This window comes from Dermacentor silvarum, chromosome 11 (genome assembly GCF_013339745.2).
Source record: "Dermacentor silvarum isolate Dsil-2018 chromosome 11, BIME_Dsil_1.4, whole genome shotgun sequence".
Taxonomy (NCBI): domain Eukaryota; kingdom Metazoa; phylum Arthropoda; class Arachnida; order Ixodida; family Ixodidae; genus Dermacentor; species Dermacentor silvarum.
In genome coordinates, this window is record NC_051164.1 from 624,683 (window position 1) to 651,939 (window position 27,257).

The following is a 27,257-nucleotide window of genomic DNA, read 5'->3' on the forward strand; positions in this document are numbered from 1 at the left end:
TTTTCCTGCTAGATTTCTTTAGTTTCACCTTTCTAGAAAAATGGGGTAGATAGCAGTTTATAACGGATCGTACATTGAGCCACATTGCCGGCGTGTGACATATTTATGTGAAGACGATGCATTGAAAAAAAGTTGTTCAGCGGAATAGAGCACTTGCAATGGTAAGAAAAAAAAAGAAGAAAAAAAAACCCTGTAATATGAAACTTTTTACAAATGTAAAGCAGAAATTTGGGCTAGTTGGTTGTAACTGAACTTAGACATCGCAACAAGCGCAGACGGACGGGAGCACAAAGAAGAGACAAGTAGCGACTGTAGCGCCCGTTTCATCTATAGCGCCCGTCCAGTCTACTTGTCTCTTCTTTGTGCTCCCATCCATGGTAAAGTTTTATTGCGATAGCAATTAAATGGACACTTCAACCGGATTTCTGCCGTCGCCGTCGTCGTCAGGTTCCGTATAGATAAAATCTTCACCGCGCGCCGTATGCCCGAGCGGAAGCGTGCGGGGACGCGCGCTATCACGGAGAGCGAACGCACTCAATCTCCCACGCGCAAGCAACGAAGCGGGAAGCCAGCGCCGGAGGGAGCGGCACTTCCACTTTGCCAACAACCGCGCTCGTCGCTCGCCCGCGCCGTCTCTTATCTCCACACGGCTCTGACCTTTATGCACTGTGCATTCGCCGCTCAGTTTCTGTTGAAGCGATAGACCGCACGTACCTTCGCCTGCTGCGGCGTATAGGCTTGCTGCCAGCGTTTTGACAGTCGTTGTCTGCAGTCATTCAGTGTGATCTATTCATGTTTGTTTGTGCGCGCTCACACCACGCTTGTTCATTCAGTTAGTAATAGTCGGGCCACATTTTCCGACGCACGCTACACATGCAATGCTGCCCGGGTCGGCAGTGCAGCGCTACAAGTTTGTCCCTTCGCACGCGCTGCCCACGGGAAGCGCTTCTCATCAACACCACCGTTTCACACGCGCCTTCTCGTGGTCATCGAGTCTCTCTTCATGTCGGTCTACTTACGCCGCAGCACACCTGCTTACTTAACCAGCTCATGTTTACTACAATTCATATTGCTACCAAAGCCGCTCACCTTACTTCGTATGACATTGCTGTGTTGCTATCGCATTCATTGCTTCGCCCTTAGGGCGAAACTGTGACATTTTTTAAAAATGCGTGCATATTGACATAGGTTTGTATAACAATTTTCTGCTAGATATCGTTAGTTTCACCTTTCTAGGAAAATGGGGTAGATGACAGTTTATAACGGATTGTACATTCATCCACATTGCCGACGTGTAGAATATTTATGTAAAGACGATGCAGTGAATAAACGTTGTTCAGCGTGAATATAGCATTAGGAATGGTGAAAAAAAATCGAGGGAGGCGCTGTGCCAATTGTTATTTTCTTTATTTATACACGACGTGAAGTCACGGAGAAGCGCCTCGTTCAATAGCTTTAAAATCGCATTACCGTCCGTGTCGGAGGCTTGTAGGCGAGTTTTAACCGCTCCGCAGTTGCATTCAGGTCTCGGTCCAGTTCGCCAGAAGCGGCTGTAACAATTTGCTTAGAAACACCTTACACAGTTCCTCGGTGTGGCCGTCGGTGAAGTGATGCGAACACACCAATTGAAAACGTGTCCCTCGGCTCCCAAATGCTTCCTTTGCCACTTGTCCCTGTCGCGAAACGTCTTCCAGCCATGCGTTACGGCGTTCTACGTCGCACGGAAACTGAGGGTAGCGGAATAATGGTTCTTTTCTTGCGTTATATCAACACACAGCGGCACGCAACAGTTGCGCGGGATAGTGCCACATGCAACACGACAAGGACCTCGACACATTTATACTACCACTTGTGCCGACAAAAGGTGTGCAAGCGAGACGCGAAATCTCTTCCGCGGCGCCTTCCCGGAGGGGGAGCAGTCCCGCAGCAGTAGCGCCATCCCTAAAAAAGCGGCGGCAGATGTAAAGTTTCGCTTCACTGTTCCGCCCATACTTCGCCGCGCGACGTGGCAGGCCGCACCTCACGCGTTTCATCGAGCGTTCGTGCCTGTGTTAAGAGTCCATGTGACCGCCGTAGTTACATTCACGGCCGCTTGGCTGGCCCGAGCGGCACTACCTTTCCTGTATCGCTCTACCTTTGTAGGGTGTACAAGAATCTCATACAATCCTTGGCATCAATAATATGAGAATTGCTTCTGCACGACTGCATCCGTATCTTTTATCATACATCGCTTAAGAATTACCGATTCACACGACCGAACGGAGGAGGAATTTTCGCAGCGGATGGCGTATCACGTGACGCGCGGGTCATCAAAACGTGCCGCCCTCGCCTAGTCTGGCCTCCTCCGCTCGCGGTCCGGATTGAAAATGCTCGCCGGTATTTCCGTCCGTCAGTTTGGCGGTCGTCTGACCTCAATTTAGCGTAGTAAGCGTCAAATCTGTCAACATTGGACGGATTGGCATGGCTACGATGGCGTGTTGTCGGCTTGAAGCCACGTGCGTTAACGCGACAGCGTTAAGGGCCCCGTGTCGCAGAAAATCCGGCGACGGCAACCGGCGTGCGATGCGGGTGGCGGAGAAAATCCCCAACCACCTCGACCGCGCCGGCCCTCCACGTAGTGCAAGGTTTGGTGAACAAAAATGAATTTATCACAGTGAAATCCGTCAGGAAAATAGTAAAGTACAACCAGGGTCCTTCAAGGACCCTGGTACAACTTTACCATTCGGCGTCGGATTCGGCGTCGGATTCGCCGTCGGACTGTTTACCAATCGGCGTCGGATTGTAATTTGAATGTACGAGAAAACTTAATTCTGTTACGAGGAAACTCAAACACAAACCCCTTTTCCAGCATTTCTACCAGACACTGCAACCGCGCGTTGCGATGCGAACGGGTATCGATAACGCTATCGCGTTCTACTCTTAAGCCCAAACCGCATGAGAGTGATTTTGTGCACGACGGCGACGAGCGACGACTTCGAGCGACGAAACGGAGCCGGAACTGGATATACATCAGTCGAGCACTACCGATTGTCGCACGGAACGAGCAAACGACTAGATTTTGATACGTGCAAGGATAATAACGTAGTGCAAGACCTTTGGAAATATTTATGCTGCTCTTTACACTAAAACACATCAACTTAAATTAATAAAGCAAGCGTCAGGCCAGTTTCGGCGAGTATTTGCTGCCCTCATACCGGCAACACCGGAGAGACGTCGCTCAAAGTCGTCGCTCGCATGCGGTACGACTTGTAGGCGACGAGCGACCGCGACAGCCATCTCCATCGCGTCGCTTGTCGCTGTCGCGCGCAAGATCGCGTGCATGCGGTTTATTAAAGGCGAAGCTTAAGCGTCCTCCATTTTTTTGTGTGTGTGTGCAGCAGTGACCGCGTGTGCTTTTGTTGTGGTGCAGCGGGAAAGGAGAGTCGTGGTTGCGCGCGCATTTCTATTTACTCAGACCGCGCAGCCTGCGTGACCTCAACATGAGTGAGGTGCACCAGAAAACGCTAAGTGAAGAAGCAACCGCAACTTTTTTAGCTCTTGTTGAGGGATTCACATCGCTATGGAATATAGAGAACGCCGATTATGCAAACGCGCAGCTGCTAAGCGTTGGAGTCAAGAGTAAGCACGCGGATTCCGCTAACGGCACTCCGACTGTGGGAATGCGGCCTAACTCGGGTGCGCAGGATTCAAATGATCACGTGACTGTGTGGCCCGCGGAGCAAGCGGGATTTTGCCCTCGCGTGTGTATCCACCTTTAAGCGGAGCGCTGCTCGGACCACAGACGATGCGAGGAAAGAAAAAGTATTGCCATAAAATCGTTAAATCAAAGGCAATAATAACGAGAAACACTAAACGACTTTAGACTGATAAAGTATTCTTTGAAAATTCTACATGACATAGTTTAACGTTAATGCATTTATTAGTAGAGTAGAAAATGAAGGTCACAGTTTCATTTTTTTTTAATTTCGCATCAATATATATAACAGCACAGGCCCGTCACAGTGACGTCATGTATTTCACAGCAAATTTTCGTATTTGCGCTGTGTTGGTTCAGCAAATGTTTCCAAAGAAATTGCCACGTTCAATCTTTGGCTCCTTTAGAACATCGTGTAGTTCATCTTTATCGATAAACAATAAGCTAGAATCTAGCAGACGGCGTCAAAATCCATGACGTCACAGAGAGCTGCAGTGCGAGAACTTCAGGGTGGTGTCGCCACCCGTCTTGCCTTTTTGCGCCTTTTCTAACCTGCGGAGCCTCTTCTCGCAGTAAGAGTGACTGACTGATTGATTGATTCATTGATTGACAAATGGGGCTTAACGTCCCAGCGCAACATAAGGGACAGCATCAGTGGAGGACTCCGGAACAATTTTTGCCAACCGGGGTTTATAACGTGCGCCTAAATTAGGTACACAATCGAGCGTATTCTGCATTGCGCCACCATCGAAATGCGGCCGCCACGGCAGAACAACCGAACCTGCGACTCGCGTGAAACCCATGTGAATGTGTCATCAGCTTATTGACGCGGGTACATGACACGGGTTCGTGCCACTATGACCTGGTCTCCCCGTTCCATCGATGCGCGCACGCAGACCCATGGTCGCCATGCCACCAACGCACGATGTCCGCGTACAACTTCCGCTCACCCGGACGGGCCGTGTGCAACGCCTGGCAGAGGGCGCAGTGGTCGTCGAAGCGGTTCTTCACGACGGCGTGCGTCCGCTTCCAAGCGAAGTACCGCTCGTAAAGCGTGGCGTTCGCTGCCACCGCCTTCAGGTACGACGCCAGGTGTGCCGGAGTGGGAAACTGAAACGCGTCGATGTACGAGTTGGGAGGCGCCGATACATTGACGTAGTTCCCGAGCACCACGGGGACCAAGTTTAAGCGCAGGGCGTCGTAGAACTTCTCCGTCGCGTATTCGCGACACTGGGAGTTCTCGAACGCCAAGTAGAAGTAGTACGTCTTGCCGAAGGTAGCCTGACACGGGGGGTCGGTGGGACACTTGAGGTCGCCGCAACGGCCGTACACGTCGACGGCGGCGTGCTTCCGGAGTTCGGCGACGAAGTCCTCTCGGTGGCTCTGGGTGTGGCAGTTGCTGGACACCCAGGCAGCAAGTTTGGACCGGTTAGTTCTCACGGAGGGAGCTGACCGGCGCGTCGAAGACGTCGTAGCGCCTTGCACGGACTGGTTGACAAAAGAGAAGTAGGGGTGGTGGACGTCCGAGTCGTGCCGGTATGTGTAGGTCCAGTTGAAGACGCCCCTGAGTCTCGCCATTCTGTCAGGCCGGCTATTCGGTGGAGGCTCCATGTTCCAGTAGACCCAGCGCTGGCGTTCGTGGCGGTAGCTGCGGGGAAGGGTTTTGAGGTTAATCAATATATCTAAATTTAGGATAAGCAAGCGTTTCGTTTGTTTCAGTGCGAATAGCAGTTATGCGATGAAAAAAACGTCGCACTGTTAGACTGTTACATTAGCGCCCATTTATCCAGGATTTTATACTAGGGAAATGGTACAAATAATGAATACTTTACCATATTAAATAATATTGGTACACAAGAAAAAATTTGCGTACACTTTCAAGAATATAGCGAAAAAAAATGAAAATGCAGCTGTTAGATGACGTAATCGAACAAGAACAAACTGTTAATTTGGCTCGTTCCAAAAGAGCAAACTGCTTGGCGAAAAGGATCTATGAGTTATGCGTACTTATTGCGAGTTACAGACTGCTGTTCACAGTAAGAACGTTGACAGAATGAGTTAGTAGAGTCAGTAAAGTCATTTCTTAAACTGTCTATGTGAAGTGCACAGTCTTACCTGGGCAGGTCACTGGCGTCGGCGTCCCTGTCGTGGAACACGATCGCGTCCGCGGATCGTATGAGGGACCGGTCCCGAGTCACGGAGCACGGCACGTTGCAGCCGTCGAGGCGTACCAGTCCTTGTGCGGACTTGCTCAAAGGCCAGTACCAGAGACCGTGTGTCGTGGTCCAGAACAGTACCTTGATCCCGGTGCTATTGCGGGCCGCGCTGCTCACCGACGTCAGTGTTTGTGAGTGATAGTTGTCCTGGTGACTATAGTAGCCATGCAACGAGAGCAGTACTAGCGTGGTGCAGAGAAGGCAAAGTGCGATGAAGAACAACCGCAGGAAACTTGTATAGTGCTCCATGGCATCTACTGGAAAAACAACAACAGCGCTTCTATGTCGTGTTATGAACAGTCGTTGATCCAGCATTTGAATTTAGGCTTTAAAAATTCAAATCCCAAGTACTCAAGCATTTTCGTGTTACTTGTCGCCCAAGTCTGCACGTGTTGAGTAACTGGTTTGCAACGGCCAAGTATAACCAGTCTTGTAGGAGACAGTTAACACAAGGAAGTCCCCTAGAATTCGTTGAAATGGAACAACAATTTGTTAGCAATATACGCTTACGGGGGCGACCAGCTTTTCCTCCTATCCAAGGCCACAAGCTTCCTTTTGTGTCGAATACAAGTAAGACGCCTCAGGGCACAGGCCAGCCCAGGACTTGTGAACCTCGATACCTTATATACTTCACTTCTCGTTGCGAATTTCCAGCAGTCTCGGGCACCCGACTCTAGCGATCATCCACCCTGGCGCGTTCGCCGAACGAAAATGTATCTTTTCAAAGTCGATGCAGGTTGCTCCAGGAAGGGGTAAGGCACACACACACCACAACGCGAGAGCAGCCGTTCGCTTCCTCAACCTGGCGACAGCTTGTTGATGATCTTTCGGTACAAGCAGCACTGCACGCACCTGCTGCTCCTCTTTCCGCCAGGTATCGTTACACATCTCCACGTACTGACACATGTTTCAAAAAGTTCTACTCCTTTAAAGCTGTTTGGGTCGTTCCATTGTTCGTTTCATTCGACTACCAAGAAGCAACCTTTTTGCTGCAGGGTCTGCCTGTCTACTTCGTCGCTTCATCACTGTCATCTCCGCTTGTCACGAGGACCTTTTGGCGTTGACGAGAGGCTGCGGTCGCCGCTATACTTTATGCGTTGAGGGCGGAGAGCGAAACTCACAGATGCGCGCCGCTATTTATATTGCCGTGTCTCTTCTACGTCGACGACGAAGACAACGATGGGAGAAGACAACGATAATATATATATATATATATATATATATGTAGAGGGAAAGAGGGAGAGAAAGTAGTTCTTCGGATTCGGTGTGCAGTAAATTGAAAGAAGTGGCAGGCGCACGTCTTCTTGGTATGCAATGAAATACAATGTGAAGTGCTTGAGCAGTACTTTGGCATGACACCTGACTTTGAGATGCTCCCTTCGTAGGCTAATACGAGTCAACGAAAGTATGCTACCTATGTATGCTACCTATCTATGTATGCCATAATTCACCTTCAGGGGATGTTGCGTAATTGTTGGAATTTTTTAGGATGTTCCTTGCGTTTGTTGCGGCAAAGGAATACATGCTAATTGCATGCTAGTAGAGACTTACTTCAATGTTTTTATGAATGGTAATATTAAGATAACCAGAGGTTTCAACGCTGTTGTTAGCTCAAATGTGTTTTATAATGTAATTACAGAATCAACTAAATTTACCACTCAAAGCGAATCTGTATTAGACCTCTTAAAACTAATTTAGTATCAAGTATTAAATCAGAAGTGATATTGAACAGCGTTAGCGACCATATTCCTGTGTTACTTTGTGCTGAGAATGCTGGGCTTAGGACAAGAAAAAAAAAAAACAATTCAGAGCCCTTCCCCTGTCGAGAAAATGGGGGTAAGCGAAGCTTGTGGCAAGAGGACACTGTCGCAGGCGTTCCGTTTCGTTTGCCCTAAACTCAGGGTCGCCGGCTCCTCTTCGTTGACGTTTGGCCTCAACATCGCGCTCCCGCAACTCGGGGTCCGCGGCTCTTCGCTGAAAGCCCTCACGCTAGAATCGGACGACAAGCTTCGCTTACTTCCATTTTATCGACAGGAGAAGCGCTGGTGATTTTGTCTCTTTGGGTCCCACGTGTGACAAGGGTAGTTCAAGGTCGCGTTACAGGTCCCCGAGCCCACAGGGGTATGCGCTGTTGAGGTTGGACCCTTTCTTCACTATCACCAGGATCGGCCCACTTTTCAGCGTGACACCACCACCACCGCCACCGCTGAAACATGTGAGACTATAAAGCTTCGCTCAAAAAGAGGAACGAAGTTCCAGTTAATTACAGATACAACCCGTAATCGTTTTTGTAAAGCAGCGCTTGAAGTATGTTGGGATATTGTATTTCAATTAACTAAGGCTAACGGTTCTTATACTTTCTTTTCATACACATTCACCAGGTTGTACTTGGCTCATTTTCCTGTAAAAACGCGCAGAAGAGATCCCAAAACACAAAAAGCGTGGACCACACCGGAACTGCGCGGAGAAATAGAGACTAGAGGTGCTGTGCTGAAAATTTCACAATACACATTCTTGTGATGACTGTGTTATCGTGAAGCAGTATCGCAACAGGTTGTACAAACTACTGCGGACGGCAAGAGCAGAGCATCATCTTTCTCATCCGGGTATTTCGCACGGTCGCCACGCGATCTACTGCGGCTGAACACGTTACTACATCGCGACAGTTTTTCACACCCAACTATTAAACTAGTTGGTTGAGGGCAAATAGCTATCTGGAATTGAATGAGCTGAAGCATTATACACTAGTACCATTAAACTAAAGCAGTATTATACTGGCATTAAAGCGACCAGTGGCGTCTCTGACGCAGTTGATTAGGTTCGCGATGATGTTGACAGCTGCATATTTCCGAGGGCAAGAAGTCGGATGCGTTATCCAAAAGGACTAACTCAAGCTGTGGCATTTGCGGCCTTCAGATAAGAGCTGACACGTGGCTGATATGAGTTCTCCAGTTGTCGCGGATATCCTGACATTTTCCCCGAGAAAATAAAGCTAGCACGAATATTTGTTTTTTTTTCTATAAAAACAATGATCGAAATGACATCTGAAATTATACAACAGTGTCTATACCACCGAAATTTCAAAAATTTTGGAAAGAAAGATTGCACATTTGGCGTGAAAAAATTTATTAACATGTACTATGATATATAGACAGACCCATAGGATGCACGTACGTCAGAATAGCGCTAAACGTTCGCTGCAGAACACTTATGTGATTCATAACGACCATCCTCTACCAAACCGAGCATGCTTCGCATTACGCATATGTAAAATGGAGTTGAGTCTGCAAATTTTTTTTATAGCTAAGCATGACACTTACTTTTATTTTCTAAATTCATGAGTTTGAATCAAGGTTTGATGCTTCTCGCGAAAAATAGTCTAACGGGGTATTTTATCATGCAGAAAATATTGTAGTTCAGACAAGCAATTTTGGAAAAGTTGCACAATAACCTTGTGCTGTTGTTGCTCACACGAAATATCCCTACATTGGAGTCCATATCTTATCGGTTCCGTTAGCGCTCCGGCGTGTCGTCCATTATTCCTGAACAGATGAATGCCAATCTGAGCTATTGGTACATCAAAGGCAGCGAAGCTGTGCAAGCGACTTCTCACACCCTTCGAAAATGCTTAGGGATCTGTCTGCGGGCTTACGGCCTCGCTCCAATGCTGCTGCTGCGTTCGAGCGCGGTCATGGTTAGCTGGTGGCTGCTCTTAGCGGCGGCTTCCAAGCAGACTGCGTCGCAGTACCACAGCGTCAGCTGTCGCCGCCGCAGCCGTACAAACTCGTAGCGTATACCTCCAATGCAGAACCTGCAAGAAGCGACGTGAGAAAAAGCAGGCAGATCCTACGCCCCGTGGGGCACGATGTTATGCGAAGCAGTGTGCGGGGGAGCCTACCAATACCAAGTTAACGAAACGACCATGAGAGCACCAAGACGTAGGCGGCTCTTTCATGACCTACGTGACACGCATGTCATGCCATTCATGTCATGAGTCCTCAGGAGTCCCTTTAGCTACACCTAAGAGACCTTAGGGCGAAAGCCTTAGTCACACTCGTGACTATGACTTCGACCATGAACCTTTTTTAGGCTTTTCCTTCACTTAGTACCACATCCGAACCCATTCCATTCACTTTTGAGTGTTAATCTTTTTTCGCTGAGCCATTGTCATTTTTGCTGAGTTATGCTCACGACTGATTTCTACCATCATCCTTTAATGTTTCCATGACTTAGTGCCCAAGTCCGAACCCATTTCAGTGGTTTTTGAGTGTTAATCTTTTTTCGCCGATTCATTGTCATTTTTGCTCAGTCATGGTCATGACTATAACTTATACTGTCATCCTTTAGTGTTTCCTTCACTTAGTACCCACGTCCGAACCCATTTCAGTGGCTTTTGAGTCTTAATATTTTTCGATGGAACATTGCCATGACCTACATGACACGCATGTCATGACATTTATGTCATGACCTATCACTTATGTTCGTCATACACTCCTATCATACTATGCCAATTTTGGTACCTACCAAGTTAACGAAACGATCATGAGAGCACAAAGACGTAGTGGCTAAATAGGTAGATAGATAGATAGATACTGTCAAAGTAGCAAATGCTCGCCAAGAAATGCTCACATTTAAAACCTGGGCAGAACTCATCTACGATGGCTTTCCATGTATGGGGTGAGCCGAAACGCGCTGTGTATGAGGCATGTACGGCAGCCGGGCTTCTAACTTGCGCTTCCAAAGTTCTTTATTTTCAATACAGTTACTTCCTCCTAATCCTTTCCTGCACACGCTGCACGTTCTGGCGGCGCCGCCGTGAAGTCCGCTCATACCTAGTGGCACATACGCAGTGACCCAAGTTGGCGTCCAAGATGTTGATTGAAGAGCGTCACATACCCACGGAAAGGGCCCACGTTTTAGAGCGCTGCTCTTAGGCGCGAGTTCCTGCGGTGAGTGTCGGCGTCCTCGGCGTAACCGATCGAACGGGTACAGCCAGGGACGAAAGAGCGAACGCGGAGCGCAGCGAGGGATGAAAGACGGCAATGGCGAAGGGAACGCGAGGAGGAGAGCGGAGGAGGAGAGCGGAGGATGGTTGGCCAAAGCGTGAGAAGGAAGAAAAGCGTAGTGCCACGCAAGACGGACTCTACGGATACGACTGCTACGAGATGGCGCCAGAGTAGCGCGCCGTCGTCTGTCCACCGATAGCATGTATAGAAACAAAGCGCTGCATGGATCGGAAGTCTGTCTGCAGCGGCTGCTGAGAATCGCGCCCGCGCGTCACCCACGCGCTGCCTCTCGCAATCTTCCGATTGGCGAGGCAGTCGCGCCACACTTCGCTCCGTTTGCAACGTGCTGCACGAGACAGATTGTCCGCGCCAGCCAGTATTTTGCGAAATGGAAACACGTATAGAGCTGCGCTCAAATTTCGCATTAGGGAGTATCGTAGTCGTCGGTGTATCTTTTTTATTGCATTGCACTACCTTCGAGATCGGCCCACATTTTAGGCTGCACTATCTTCCGGATCAGCCAACATTCTTTGTGCGATAGCTAGATAACTAGAGAGCCGGAAAGAAAACTGGTCTGATGATGGCCCACCATTGGAGTGAAGGTATTGAACATGATAAGCACACGGGCGTTTTCGCATCCTTTTCTAGTGCCCTTCTTTTGACTTCGCGTCCTCATCTACTGCCCTGCTCTTGGTGACGAAAAAACAGTCTTTGCATCTCGCTTTAAGGTGACTGGGGAACAGAGCGTTCGCAGACGGAAACGCATTGGAACCGCGGACTCCATCGTCGTCCGAACTTGAAGTTACCCGATCCGTGCGGGACTTTTTAAAGAGGTTTGTTCTCTGCGAACGCGTTTGAGTGAACAGCGATCGCTGGCACGGGTGCGTATGCATCGCTTCTTATCCCTTTCCCTTTCTTCCCGTATTCCCCTCCCGATGTGTAAGGTAGCCAACCAGGTCCGACCTGGTTAACCTTCCGGTCTTTCATTCTATTTTTAATGCGATTAGCATTCCTAGGATACTCCACGGACTTCCGGGGAGCTGTCTATATGTCTTTGTATGTGTGTCTGCAACCGTTTTCCCGCCAAGCTGGGTCCATGGTCGAATGGTTAGAGCATGGGGCTGCTGTGCTGTGGCAACAGGGTTCGAAACCAACCGTTGGTACCACTACCAACTGACCACTGCTGCACGCTGCTGCGGAAACTCAATGAGGAATGAGAAGGCTCCGTGCCCTTAAATAGTCTATGTCAATTAACTCTGTTTTCTAATTGTAGAAAATTTCGTCCTTACCCCGATTTACTTTCTCTTTCAAGTTTTCTCCTCCTCCCTTCTACTTAACCGCCGACTTCTTGGCCAATCCCTCGTAGTCGATAAGCGCTATGAAATAAGGAGCAAGCAAGCAAGTAAGGCATCGCGCGACGCTATTGACTATACGCTGGTGCAGAACAGTGTCGGAGATGTCTGCACGGATCACGTAACGTAAAACGTCCAAAACATGGCCATCGCCGTCCTCTACGCCAGTCCCTGTGCCACCAAGGAGATAGTGCAGCGATTCATGTCGATGCTTGCAGCAATACTGTCCATACCTTGCTGCGACAACGCTCGGGCGCGAGACATCAACGTCGACCTCGGTCGAACCGCGTGGTTTTCGGAGTACATGAGGGAGGCGCTTGGCGCCGAAAGGGCCTCCCTTGTCATGGTACCTACGGCAACGACCGGGAGTGAGCTCGATCACATCTTTGTCCGCGGAAACAGACACTTTATACCTCACACGTATGCATAATACTTCTCTATCCATCGCCCTTTCTCTCTCTCTGCTCCTCGGCATCAGTGACAGGCAAGAAGACGATGCGCTGCTGTCTACTACTGCTGCCGAACCGATGGACCATTCCTCCAAAACTGTTCATATGTGTAGAGCATACATATCATCTATAAATATTCGAATGTACATTGTATAATTCTGTTTAATTATGTATAAAGCAACTAAACCACATTAAGATAAAGATTCTGCAATTCAATATATCACACAACCTTGCATCACAAGGATCCAACACGTGTTATCACTAATTACACACCTGTCCCGAGAAAGAATGCTAATCGCATTACCGTCGCCACTCATCTCCATAGGATGAATTCACCACCATTTTTTTGTAGCGTTAGCTACACTGGCCTAGCCAAGCCCGTTTCGCGCGGCACATCAAGAGCCGTGCTGCGCATGCGCAAGGATCAGTGATGTCACACGGCTTGCGCACCGGAGCCACCGGAGCCGGCCCCTCTCGCACACTCCGCCGCCGCCGCCGCGCGCGACTCACCGCCGCCGGTTTGCGCATTCCAGAGGAGTGACGTCGTAGCCGTGGTAGACGCACTGGCGCCGGCGCGCGCTCGCTGTGCAGTCGCCGTCTGACACTGCGCTGGAGCCGCTGCGCTTCTGACTGGCGTTTGCCAGTGTGGTATATCCATGGAGAAGGAGAGCGCAAATGCTGCTCAACAGCGCAGAAGACCGAAGCTTGACTCATAAGAATAATCTTATCTTAAGAATAATCTTAAGAATAAGCTAAGAATAATCAGCTGAACCTTTGCTAACGCTACGTATATCCTGGCATAGCCGAGCTAAGCCACTGCAACCTTTTCTCTCTCTCTCTCTCAGGTGTTATCGCAACCCTCCTCCCCACTCCCTTTCCAGGAATGTGGCCGCCGGGATTCGAACCTGAGACCTGTTCGGCAGAAAAACGTGAGCACCACTGAGCTTGCGTGGCAGGTAGGCCACCCTGTCCTCACGGATGGCTGGGCTCGCCGGCTTTGAGTCGGGAACGCAATACTGGAAGGGATATCCTCGACAGTCCATCAGAAACAAGACTCAGCTGGCCGGCTTCCATTGCTCGCAGATGGATCCGTTGCCGTGCCACCAGTCGACGATGTCCTCGTACACCTTACGTTCGTCGGGACTAGCTCTGTAAAGCGCCTCGCAGAGGGCGCAGTGATCCACGAACGGGTTATATTGAACCTCGTGCGTCTTCTTCCAGGCGAAGTAAGCCTCGTACTGCGCGGGATCGGCGGCCAGCGCCTTCAGGTACGCGGCGAGACGCTCGGGAGACGCGAATCGAAGGGCGTCGATGCACGATCCGGGAGGCGCCAGGCTTGCGGAGTATTTTCCCATCACCACCGGGACCATGCCGTGATGGAGCGCATTGTACAGCTTCTCCGTGACGTAGTCGGGACACACGGCGTTCTCCAGGGACAGGTAGAAGTAGTACCTCTCACCGAGACGAGCGAAGCAGTTCTCACTTTGCAGGCATGTCAGGTTTCCACAAGAGCCGAACGTATCTACCGTCACGTGCTTCCGGAGCTCGGCAACGAACGCCTCCCGGCGGCTAGGGGTCCGGCAGTTGCTGACGACCCAGGCCACCAGTCTGGACCGATTGGACGTCGGCGAGTGTTCGGCTGGTGGCGCCGTCCTGCGGCTGGCGCCCGAACGCACGAAAAAGTAGGGATGCGGCACGTCCGAGTCGCGGCGGTAGGTGTACGTCCAGTTGAAGACGCCCCTGAGTCTCACCATTTGCTCGGGACGGCTGTTGGGGGGTGCCTCCATATTCCAGTACACCCATCGCTGGTGCTCGGCGCGGTATCTGCATAAAAGGAGCATTACCCGCTGTTTTAATTATGAACGTGAAGCGAGGCTGGGAAGAAGAGCTGTAGGAACAAGCTAGACAAAGAGCTCTTCAATCGGATTAGTTGCGAAACTCTCCAAATGACCCAAGTTTTAAAACCCGGTTGCCGTTATGGACGCAGAATGAGGAGGTTGTGCTTACTGTCATCACACCTATGTAGGTATCGAAATCTATAGCACGCAAATTTTTGAGGGAAATGAGATAAATAGTATTTTGAATTAGCACTTATTTTAGTCAGAATAAGCATTTCGTTCTCTTCTTAAGTGGCCGTAGCAGAAGACGTGTCAACTTAGTCACTCATTGGTGACGCGTAATTAAACCTCGCATAAAAAGGTGACAGCGAACGGCAAATACAAACGTACAGAGCTAGAGCAGGCGTTTATACCAACACTATTACAGATAATGATACGCCGCTAATAAAAAGGGAGGGGGGGGGGGTAGTAGGGTGCGTGCTTCCGACGGCAGCCATTTTGCTTCCTGTCACCGAAACGCCTGGAACGCTCTACTATGAAGGCACGTTCACACTCGGAACTTTCTGTCACGCGAGCAGGCGCGCAATCCGCATCGTCGACGAAATGGGCGCGTTCACACTGGAGCTGTCACGACGAAGTGTTCCCTGCCGCCCGTCAACTCTCACGAGAAGCGCTGTGCATGCACTAAAACTCACCGAGACATTTCTAACAGGTGTGCTCCGGATTCATTGTTAGTGCAACAGCACTTGGTATGTGTGTGCAGAAAAGCGAAATATATATACGTATACATTACACAGTACGCGGGCAAAGGCACGGTGACGAGATTTCGTAAAAATCAGGAATAAACCACGTGTTTTGTTTTGCTCTGTGCTTCTTTAGCATCTCAAGCACTCGCACTGTAGATAGAACGATGGAATGCTGACCAACATCGTGTCGGTCGCACTCACGACTATACAGGGTGTTCAAAATTAAGCTTTACGGAATTTTGAACAATCGCCTGTGGCAGGTAGCATAATTCTTATCGTTGAGCTGGGTTATTCGAAGAGGTGGACATTAGCAGCATGAGTAGCACCAAACTTGAACCGTGACTCAGCAAATTTTGCTGAGTCACTCCTCACTTAGACCCTCAAATCTCGTGTATATATATATATTGCAAGTCACTCCAGAACTCCTTAAACCCTTGATTCACCCTTAATTCACACTTGATTCACTTTTGATTTACCCTATCACCACTTGATTCAACTTCATTGACTATTAATTCACCCTCATTTCCTCTTCATTGTCTTAGCTCACTCTATCTCATCATTACCTTTCGTTTGACTCCTATCACCCAATTAAACCCCTTTAATTCACTATCAATTCACTCTTAATTCACCTCATTCACCTCACTGTGTACCCATTTTTATCATTATCATTACCATCATTACTCAGCCCACTCCTGCCAGCCTGTTTTACAGGCCCTAGGCAGGAGTGGAATGTACACAAAAGGTTTGACAACCTAATAAAAGGTGGAAACAAGCATCGTTACAATGCCAAAAAAAGAAAAGAAAAAAGAAACATCAATGAAAAAAAAGGAAAGAAAGAAAGAAAGGAAGATATCAAGGAATTCTGCAATGCAGCACATGTTTACACAATGGCTTGTGCATACAAAAATAAGGCACCACATCGTGTATGGAATATGACAGATCATGGGAAAGGTTTCGGGTCATAGATTAACGAGAGCGTGCACGAAGGATGATAAGGTTGAGCTTTGAAGAACGTTTTCAGGCAGGGCGTTCCGACCATGAATGGTTCGGGGGAAAAACGACTGCCTAAATAAAGTGGTATGGTGCGGATACTCGCCTAACCTGAATGAATGTGATGAATGCATTAGGCGCCGGCTACAAGGTGTAATATAAATTTTTTTTTATTTATTTATTTACACAATACTGCAGGCCAGTAATTTGGTCCTAGCAGGAGGGGCTACAAAGGACAAATACAATGTAACGAAGATAAACAACAACAAAAAAATGTCACAGTTTCGCCCAAAGGGCGAAGCAATGAATGCGATAGCAACACAGCAATGTCATACGAAGTAAGGTGAGCGGCTTTGGTAGCAATATGAATTGTAGTAAACATGAGCTGATTAAGTAAGCAGGTGTGCTGCGGCGTAAGTAGACCGACATGAAGAGAGACTCGATGACCACGAGAAGGCGCGTGTGAAACCGTGATGTTGATGAGAAGCGCTTCCCGTGGGCAGTGCGTGCGAAGGGACACACCTGTAGTGCTGCACTGCCGATCCGGGCAGCATTGCATGTGTAGCGTGCGTTGGAAAATGTGGCCCGACTATTACTAACTGAATGAACAAGCGTGTTGTGAGCGCGCACAAACAAACAGGAATAGATCACACTGAACGACTGCAGACAACGACTGTCAAAACGCTGGCAGCGAGCGTATATACGCCGCAGCGGGCGAAGGTACGTGCGGTCTATCGCTTCAACGGAAACTGAGCGGCTAATACACGGCGCATAACGGCGCCGTGTGGAGATAAGAGACGGTGCGGACGAGCGACGAGCGCGGTTGTTGGCAGCGTAGAAGTGCGCCCCCCCCCCCCCCCCCCCCTCCCCGCGCTCCCTCCGGCGCTGGCTTCCCGCTTCCTTGCTTGCGCGTGGGTGATTGAGTGCGTTCGCTCTCCGTGAAGCGCGCGTCCCCGCATGCTTCCGCTCGGGCATACGGCGCGCGGCGAAGATTTTATCTATAGGGAACCTCACGGCGACGGCGACGGCGACGGCAGAAATCCGGTAGAAGTGTCCATATAATTGCTATCGCAATAAAATCAAGAGAACACAAAGACCGTAACAATGTTCAACCATCGAACGTTACAATGTGAGACTCGAGTTCATTCATAAAATCGGCGGATTCAAAAACCTTTCGGGGCAAAGAATTCCATTCAGACACCGTTCGTGGGGAAACAAGAGTACTTGTGTGCATCGGTTCTAGCGAAAATTGGCGATAAAGAGTACTCATGGCTATGTCTAGTTGTCCTTGTAGTTAAAGGTTTTATACAATTTGGAAGTATTAAATTAGTTTTCCCTGCAAGACAATTTTGAAGAAAACCAAGACGACTAATTTTCCGGCGAGCATCGAGAGTCGGCACATGGTACTTCTGCATCAATAAGCATCTAGATTTACATGCTCCAGATGAATTAAATATAACATTTTGAGCCTCTCTCGATATCGCCTTACCTCTAGGGTTTCCAGGTTCGCCTCCTGTAAAAGAGTGCTAACTGATGTATGATGGCGGTAGGAATTAAAAATAAACCTGACTGATTTCCGCTGTTTCATTTCAATAATATTTATGCTTGCTTGGGTGTAAGGGTCCCAAACAGGACTAGCGTATTCTAACAATGGTCTGATGAAAGTCTTGTATGCTAGTAATCTTATGTAACTTGTAGATTTAGCCAAGGTCCTCCTCAGGTATCCGAGCTTCTTCATGGCTATTTTTTTAATGTGAGCTACATGGCTATTCCACCTAAGGTCCGACGTAATTGCTAGACCAATGTATTTATATTCTGTAACAGAGGATAAGTTATGGCCATTAATGAGATATAGAAAAGGTAACGGCTTCTTTTTGCGTGTAAATATCATTGATACTGTTTTTCTTAGGTTAATGCTCATTTGCCACTCTAAGCACCATGTCGCTATTGCTGAGAAAGATGAATTTAGGATCATCTGATCTCCCTCGCTGTGAATTTCATGATAAAGTACGCGGTCATCTGCGAACAGCCGAATTTTAACTGGTATATTATTCACTATATCATTGATAAAAACTAGAAAGAACAGGGGGCCCAAGACTGATGCCTTTGGGATTCCAGGTTGCACATCGGATAAGCCTGATTTCGCATCATCAACAACGACTGTCTGGCGCCTGCCCGTAAGATACGCCTCAATCCAGTTGGTTGGTCGTTTTTGAGAATAGGTTTTAACTTTGACAACATCTTGGTGGGACACACGGTCCAAAGGCTTTCTCAAAATCTAAGAATACCATGTCAATTTGGCCTTGACCGTCTAGTGCTACCGCAATTTCATGCACTGTTTCTAATAGTTGTGTTACGTTGGATTTACCACGACGGAAGCCGTGTCGTCGCGCGTCGCAGGGTCCATTATTTACAATGAAGACTGAGGTGTGCTTAAATATTATGTGTACTATCAGTTTTGATGAAGTACAAAGTAGGGAGATAGGACGGTAAGAGGAGAGCAGTGAATCGGTCGTCTGATTTAGGGATGAGAATTATTTTTGCTGTTTCCAATCACGTGAAATTTCTGCACATGAAAGTGATTTATTACGAATAACGCAAATATATTTGGCGCACCATTCGGCGTATCTCACTAAAAACGCATTGGGTATTAAGTCGACGCCTGGCGACTTCTTCACATCAAGATCATGAAGTAAGGACAATACGCCTGCTTCGTTTACGTCGATATCACCGATGGGTGGAATATCATTTAAAACAGCTATGCGCGGTGTCGTTCCATCATCGTTCGTGAACACAGAGCAAAAAGCCGGCAGATCCCACGCCCTGTGGGAATCGATGTTATGCGAAGCAGTGTGCGGGGAGCCTACCATGTTAAAGAAACGACCATTAGAGCACCAAGACGTAGACGGCTCTTTCATGACCTGCATGACACGCATGTCATGACATTCATGTCATAAGTCCTCAGGAGTCCCTTTAGCTACTTCTAAGCGACCTTAAGGCAAAAGCCATAGTCATGCTCATAACTATGACTTCGGCCATCAACCTTTAGCCTTTTCCTTCACTTAGTACCACATCCGAACCCATTAAATTGGTTTTTGAGTGTTATTCTTTTTCGCTGAGTCATTCTCATTTTTGCTGAGTCATGGCCATCACTATGACTTCTACCACAATCCTTTCGTGTTTTCTTTTCTTAGTGCCCACGTCCCAACCCATTTCAGTGGTTTTTGAGTGTTAAGCTTTTTCGCTGAGTCATTGTCATTTTTGCGGAGTCATGCTCATTGACTGACTTCTACCATCAGCCCTTTCCTTAGTAGCCCCGTCCGAACCCATTTCAGTGGTTTTTGAGTGTTAATATTTTTAGCTGGGTCATTAATTGTCATGACCTACATGACACGCATGTCACGAAACTTATGTCATGACCTATCATTTGTGTTAGTGTCATGAGCCACAAAATGAAGAAAGAATTAGTGTCCACGTCCGAACCCATTCCAGCGGTTTTTGAGTGTTAATGGTTTTTCGCTGAGTAATTGTCATATTGCTGAGTCATGCTCATGAATATGACTTCTACCAGCATCCTTTAGCGTTTCCTTCACTTAATACCCATGTCAGAACGCAGTTCAGTGGATTTTGAGTGTTAATATTTTTCGCTGGGTCATTAATTGTCATGACCTACATGACACGCATGTCAAGAAATTTATGTCATGACCTATCATTTATGTTAGTATATTTTTCGCTGGGTCATTAATTGTCATGACCTACATGACACGCATGTCAAGAAATTTATGTCATGACCTATCATTTATGTTAGTCATACACTCCTGTCATACTATGCCAATTTTGGTACCTACCAAATTAACGAAACGACGATGAGCACCAAGACGTAGGCGGCTGTTTCATGACCTACATGACACGCATGTCATGACATATCATTTCTGTTCGTCATATACTCTTGTCGTAGTATGCCAATTTTGGTACATACCAAGTTAACAAAACGACAATGAGGGCACATATACGTAGGTGGATAGATAGATAGATAGATAGATAGATAGATAGATAGATAGATAGATAGATAGATAGATAGATAGATAGATAGATAGATAGATAGATAGATACTGTCGAAGTAGCAAATGTTCGCCAAGAAATGCTTCGCATTTAAAATGCTTGTTAAGGGCATTTGCAATTTTCAGTCTCTGTCAGTATGAAACCATCCACACAAACATCGGACACGCGGGTTTTCTTCGGCGCTAAGTACCACCAGACCTTATTCGGGGATGACAAAAGAGTTTTTTAAAGCAACATTTTGATAATAGTCTTTATATAGCTTTCGAAATACCAGTTTTAAGCTATAGACGCAGGTTGGTTAGCTTTTCGACGTTAGCCTTTGAGGGTCGTGCTTCATGTTGCTTTCTTACTTGCTTTAGCTTTCGCCCAAGTCGTACGAGGTCTCTTGTCATCCCCGGATTCGTTTCACCATACAACTTTTCGCTTTTTCGGCACAAAAGTGTCGATACAGTTGTGAACAAGTCCACTTTGTCATGCTAATTATCATAATTTAATCACCATCATGATCATTTGTCGATGTTTGTGTTCCTCATTTAATTACCTATCGATTGATATATAATGTTATTGGGCTTGTAATGACGTTATTAAGTTATCGACTTTTCGGTACATATTTTTTACCTATTTTTTGTGCGATTTTCTGGCGCCACTTTCTGAAGGTGACCTCAAAGCGAGACATACAAGGCTTTCGCCTTAAAGATATTGCTATTTTCGACGCCAGCGGTCCGTGAGATCCGAGGCGCGGGTTTTGCGCCGCCTCGTTCGACACATGACGCCACGCTGCGTGACCAGGCCGCCAGCCCTCGGCACGGCGTGGATGGTTGTTTGGCCGAGACATTTCGGCTCAGTAAGCTTTGAGGCCTGCGTCGCGGCACCAATCTGCCTTGCCGGTAGCCATTTCATGCTTACATCTACACTCGATTACGGGAGAGCCAGCAGTTTTATTGCGATAGCAATTATATGGACACGTTAGGCGAATTTCTGCCGTCGTCGCCGTCGCCGTGAGGTTCCGCATAAAGTCCGCGGGCGATAAGATCGCCGCGCGCCGTGCGCTGTATGAGGGAGTGAAAGCATGCGTCAGTGAGCCGGCAATCACAGCTCACGCACACAAGGGCGAGAAGCGGGAAGGAACCGCGCAGTCTTCCAGTCGCGCACAACGCTCCGGAGGGGGGGGGGGGTAGGTAGGTGGAGGGGCCGCGAGTGCGCGCCCGCGCAGCTGCATCTTGAAACCCATCTGCGGCGGGGGCAGAGTCCGCCTTCACTGTGTTTTCGCGGTTAAGATCGCGTTGATGCGAGCGCCGGCACGAAGCTCAATTCGCTCGCTGCTGCTGCTGCTGCTGCGCTGACTAACTCCAGCGTTTTGACAGCGAGTTTCCGAGGTCGTGGAGTGAGATGCGCTCATGCTGGCTTGTGCACGCGTGACACCATGCTTGTCATTTAGTTAGTGTGCCTATGTTTACAAGTTTAAACGGCCGACAAAACTACTAACATTACTTAGTACAGCTGTCCACTAATTTGCTATCGCAATCGATGCTTCACCTTTCGGGCGAAACTGCGACTTTTTTTTTTTAAATCGAGAACGGCTTACGCCAATATCACATCCCCTTTCGTTATCCCGCGTCCTGATCGTTTTGCGACAAGCGATGCTTTTTTTTTTCCGGTGATGAAAATTGGTCTCGGACTCATGGGCGCGATGAGTGCTTTTTTCTGTCGCATGACGCAGATTGTCGTCGATCTCGTCGGCGACCGCGAGTTTCCCATCATTGTGAACGCGCCTTTTAGTGTTCAAAATGGCGCTCGGAATCGTACTTTATTACCTGGGAAGGTCGTTTCCGTCGGCGTCCCTGTCGTGAATCACGACGGCATCCGCTGATCTTATCAAAGACCTGTCCCTGGTGAGGAAGCAAGGGACGCTGCAGCTGTTGTAGGAACGAGCCCGCTATCGGCATCGGAAAGCGGCTTGGGCTGCGAGTGGAACGTTGTGGTCCAGAACAAGATAGTGACCGGCTTGCGCTGGTGCCTTCGAGCGGTGGTGGTGTCGTTCGCGGGGGTGGCTTTCGGGAACCACACAGGTAGTTTGACTGCTCTCGTTTGGTCGCCGCCGTAGAAAACCAAGAAGACGGCGAGCGAAACGCAGAAGAGGCAGGCGCCGGCGTAGTAGTAGCGTGCGGACGTGCCCGGTACCATGGAGGCCTGGAAGCAAACAAGAGTGGATAATTGTGGTGAGCAGGGGGGGGACTCGCAGCTAAACCTTTACAGCGAAAGCTGTATTTGGCTAGGCGAAACGAAAAACCGTTCGCCACATGTTTCGATAAAGGTCTCCATTGGCTGCGCCGTCAGTTACGTCGTTCTCTACATCGCACCCAAGCGCGCGCGCCATTGGCAGCGCCGTTAGTGACGACGTTCTCTGCGTCGTACCCAAGGACGCGCTATGCCTAAAATTCATATATAAGAAAAGTACCGCTATCCTTTGATAAACGCCGCTTCTCTCTCTCCCGTATCTCCGATTGGACGATGATAGCGCGCGCTTTTCACTTCTTTATATTTTCTTTTTTTCCGCCTCAGAGCCATGTTGAAAGTCCTCTGCGCAGCCGCAGTCGCCTTCGGCGGCGGCGGCGGCGGCGCGCGCCCGGCCTGAAAGCTTCAACGTGGACTTTCTAGGTGCGCCACCGTCGACTTGGCTTTCGCAAGCAAAAAGTAAAGAAAAAAGCAAGCGCTTTAAGCGAGGAGGCGGCGGAGGAAAGAGTGGATGGCGGTACTTTTCTTATATAGGGACTTTAGCTATGCCCGCAACGCCGCCTCCTCGGCTCGCCGTTGTCGCATGCGTTCGATATCTCGAGTTAGCTCGGCGTCGTGGTTAGCAGCATCCGCTCGCCATTGGCGCTTGCGTTCCACGAGAAACACAAACATGTAACCAATAATTGCGAAACGCTTCAATACAGCGTCGGGATTAACCCACTGCTAAACACGGGGCCGCACGTTTCAGCTTCGCTGGTTAACCATCTGTACAGAGTGCTTGGGCGGTGAATTTTTTTCTTTATATGTGACAAGGGGTACATGGTGTCACTTTACTCATTGCTAAAAACACGCTGGACACATTTCTTTGGGGAGATAGTTATCACCTACCCTTATAATGAATCACGATTTCGAGATATAGGCGGAGTCGTAGAGGCGGACAGAAACGCTGGTGGTGAGGAGCTCGTTACGCCGACATCAACAGCAATAGCGCGCAGGATTGAAATGAAGCGCGACACTATGCCATTAAGCATGGCCTCCGAAATCCGGATGTCGCGCGGCACTATTGCAAACAGTCATATACTTTTGGTGTATTTGGATACTAAACTAAAACCAAAACAGCGATGAGCTGGGAGCAAGAAGTGTTAGAAATATCGTGTCGTTCTGGCACACGAAACGTTCGACAAACCCGCTCAGTTCCGTCTTTGGCTCTTCTAGAATACAGCGTATGCGCATAGTTAATTTCTACCGATAAAAAGTAAAGGTGGGAAAACAAACTTTTTTTTTTCATACGAATCGAATACGAGTAGTAGGTATCGAATATAGAACAGAATACGGGATATTTGAGCACAGGCGCGTTTATTTACAGCAGCAGTATTTCTTTCGGTATAATTATGTACAGACTAGTCCAAAAACAGCTAACTACCCGCCGGGGTGGCTCAGTCAGCTAAGGCGTTGCGCTGCTGAGCACGAGGTCGCGGGATTGAATCCCGGCCCCGGCGGCCGCATTTCGATGGAGGCGAAATGCAAAAACGCCCGTGTGCTTGCGTTGTAGTGCACGTTAAAGAACCCCAGGTGGTCAAAATTAATCCGGAGCCCTCCACTACGGCGTGCCTCATAATCAGAACTGGTTTTGGCACAAAAAACCTCAGAAAGAAGAAACAGCTAACTATCAGGGACGAAGGATCAGCTTTAAGCATAAAAGCATTGCCGTTAAATAAGCTGCAGGAATAGCCTCTCAGCAACTTCATAATTTGGTTGCAAACAAGCTTTTCCAACCAGAATGGCTGCTGTATGACCAACTTTCCAAAAACGCAACATAAATGGTTGCTGAAAAATAGTAAGAAGTTGTTGCAAAAAAGAAAAAAAAAGTGCTGTAGGACTTGTGTGCCATAGATACATGCAAAATGGCCGGTTGCAAGGAAAACACAGTGTGTAACGTAAGAGACAAGAACTGCTGCATGACTACACTGCCAAAAACACTGACACACTACAAGGAAAAGTCAGAGGTTGTCGTGTAGGCTTCCGCCAAAAAATGGAAAACAAAGCTTGCATCACTAGTTTAGTTTCTGCATTATTCCGAAAACTTTCGTCCCTGTTCGCTCCTGATAATCTCAACTCGGTTGCCAAATTTTAACGCGACAGCGTTAAAGGTCCCATGTCGCAGAAAATCCTGTGTCACCGTCGTTGCCCATTCAAGAAAATTATATTGACACGTATACATGTTTATCTAACAAATTTTCAACGTTATCGCTCGGCCAAGGCTGGCTATTGCCAAGGCTGGCGTGACGATAGCGGTGACGTCAAAATCACTGTTGCTGACGCGGGAGCATCCCCATTGGATTCTATGGCAGTCGGGCCAGGTAGCATCACGTCATGGATCGGAGTGCGTAGGCTTTGTGCTATCTAGGTGGTGATGGCTCGGCGCCGTGGCTAGCAGCATTCGGCCGCTGTTGCCGCTTGCGATTCTTCGAATTGAAATGCTTCGAAATTAATCTGCCCGTTACGTAAGACAAGGAATAGCTCGTACCCCCTTAAGCAACGGCTCACACCCCCGTAAACGCGGCCTCCCCCATAGCGAAGACAGAAGAGAAGTGAAATTCTACGCTGGAGATGAGCGGCAACGCAGCCAGCTGCGGAAGACGACGACGCTCGAGCCAGTGCTGATGATGAAAGTTTTCCGTACACGGGTTATTTCGTCTAGCCATATACGATTTTGCCTAGACATATGACGCTTCGCTTTAAAAGTGCAGCTGTTTTCAAAGGTGAAAAACTTGACAGAAAACGGAAACGCCAAAGGGACAGCACGAAATGTCAGCGACCGCAAATATTTCTCAATAGATGTTGGAAATGGGAAGAAACTAGTGGAGCCTTAGAACGAACTGCAATTGAAACAGGTGGTCGAAATGAATCCCGAGCTCTCCACTACGGCCTGCCTCACAATCAGAACTGGTTTTGGCACGTAAAATCCCAGAAAGAAGAAGAAGAATGTCAACAGGGGTTGACGTCAAAGAAAGACAAGCTCTTATTTTTTTTTTTCCTAAGAGGACTGGCGCTGTTCTGCTCTTCTGGGGCGCATTAGTGCATTATGTAGTTTGTTTACACGTCACTACCTTCGGTATCGGCCCACGTTTTAAGACTGCACTATCTCCGTGAATTGGCGCACTTGGGCCATCTGAACTCAATTTTTTTGGCCTGCTTGCCCCTAATTACGCATTATTACTGCTCCGTACGTAAGTATAGGCTAACTTGGTGCAGCTTTTTCGTTCCAAGCTTCATTTTGACGCCTTCTTCCTTGTCCTACGTGCACTGGAAAACATCAAAATGTGTGCGTTGCGAGACGAAAAGTGGCAAGAAACCCACATCATACGAACCCCAGATCGATATGAAGCCACCAAAAAGACCTTGTCTTAAAAAAAATGAACTTGAAGATATTGGTGCAAATATAAAAGGGGAGCGATATTATGGTGGTGACGGCCAACGAGATAGTTAAATTGTTTTCGCAAGCTATCTATTTGCTGTCAGTGAGTGGGCGGGTACTTATTAGAGGTGAATGCCACAATTTTAAGAAATCGGCATGCTAGGCGAGAAGAAAGCGATTGTAAGTTTACAGATTTGAGGGCACCGAGCAGTAGCGCACCCAGCATCTCTGCCAAGGGGGGGTTGACAGTTTGCCTTAGTTTGCCAATACCATCTAAACAGCACTAATTTCAATTTGTTCACGCGAAATTGTCAAAAAATGCGCTTTGTGCAGACGATTGCGCGTCTTACATCTTAGTTGCAGTACTCAAAGGCGCAAGGAAAGAAAAGGGGTTAAACAAAAGGGGGGTTAACTCGGCCTCAGGGGGGGCGGTTACAACCACCAACCTCCCCCCCCCTCCCCGTCGGTGCGCCACTGGCACCGAGCTTGGCGACAAGCACCGATCATACTTTCTGAAAAGAAACAAATATTTTTTTTCTTTGTACGCTCTCTAACACGCTGATTAGATGACATATATATTCGATAACATAGTTAACAGATTGATTACGAAAAATTTAATGAGACGCTCAAACTTGCGTTTCTTTGGCGTACAAGATGATGCTCGAGAAGACTGGGCTGTATCGGAGGGGAAAATAATCTCGTTCTGCTCAGAGAAACTTGGTATTGCTGCAAGATCGAGCCACGCACTTAAACAGAGTGTATGGACTAGGCAAGTTCGCAGATGAAAAGTGCAGACCTATCATTCCAAAGATGACGTATTCTAAAGATAAAGACCGCCTATTGGCTTCTGCGTACTAACTGAAAGGTTCTGGATTCGACGTTCAAGATGACTTTTCCTACACGACAAGCCAGAAAGCAATTGATCGATCTTGGGAAGAAGCTATAAGTAAACCGTTCAAACTGTCAGTTGGCCTGACCGCGCATTGCTAACAAAACTTACGCATTTGATGCCACAAAGGGTTCAATAGTGGAAATCCGCAGATAGCTAGACCATGTCACCTGCGAAGCGCCGCTAACGCATTGCATTGCTGCATCGTTAACGTTATCATTCACACATATTAGGAGACTTATGTCGAAACGCGAACTCGTCTCATCTTATCTTGAAGACTGCAATTGCAATATTCTTGCTCTCGCCGAAACTTGGCTTTACCCCGACTTTGCCGACAGCGAAATTCTTCCCAGTGTATTCCC

The 27,257-nt window shown here is 48.1% G+C and overlaps 2 protein-coding genes and 1 long non-coding RNA gene across 3 annotated transcripts in view; all 3 read right to left on the reverse strand.

Moving 5' to 3' along the window:
• LOC125941466 (uncharacterized) overlaps positions 1–27,257 on the reverse strand; it is a 208,884-nt gene that overhangs the window by 127,557 nt on the left and 54,070 nt on the right. The window lies entirely within an intron of this gene.
• On the reverse strand, positions 3,978–7,027 carry LOC119432987 (alpha-(1,3)-fucosyltransferase C-like). Its single transcript, XM_049658804.1, has 2 exons — positions 5,810–7,027; positions 3,978–5,342 (listed from the first exon to the last, which is right to left on the reverse strand). The coding sequence occupies exons 1-2, from the start codon at positions 6,223–6,225 to the stop codon at positions 4,550–4,552; spliced, it is 1,209 nt and encodes a 402-aa protein (XP_049514761.1). The 5' UTR covers positions 6,226–7,027; the 3' UTR covers positions 3,978–4,549.
• LOC119433588 (glucoside xylosyltransferase 1-like) overlaps positions 14,405–27,257 on the reverse strand; it is a 45,903-nt gene continuing 33,050 nt past the window's right edge. The window contains exons 7-8 of the mRNA XM_037700844.2: positions 22,168–22,543; positions 14,405–14,541 (exon numbers count right to left, since the gene is read on the reverse strand). Of these exons, the coding sequence (XP_037556772.2) occupies positions 22,229–22,543 (315 nt within the window). The 3' untranslated portion in view covers positions 14,405–14,541; positions 22,168–22,228. The remainder of the gene's footprint in view (positions 14,542–22,167; positions 22,544–27,257) is intronic.

Excerpts from the sequence above, each read along its gene's own strand:
- LOC119432987 (XM_049658804.1), bottom strand. The coding sequence starts at position 6,225 with ATGCTGGATCAACGACTGTTCATAACACGACATAGAAGCGCTGTTGTT. Across the intron at positions 5,343-5,809 it reads GACGCCAGTGACCTGCCCAG|CTACCGCCACGAACGCCAGC; the intron begins GTAAGACTGTGC and ends CCTTCCCCGCAG.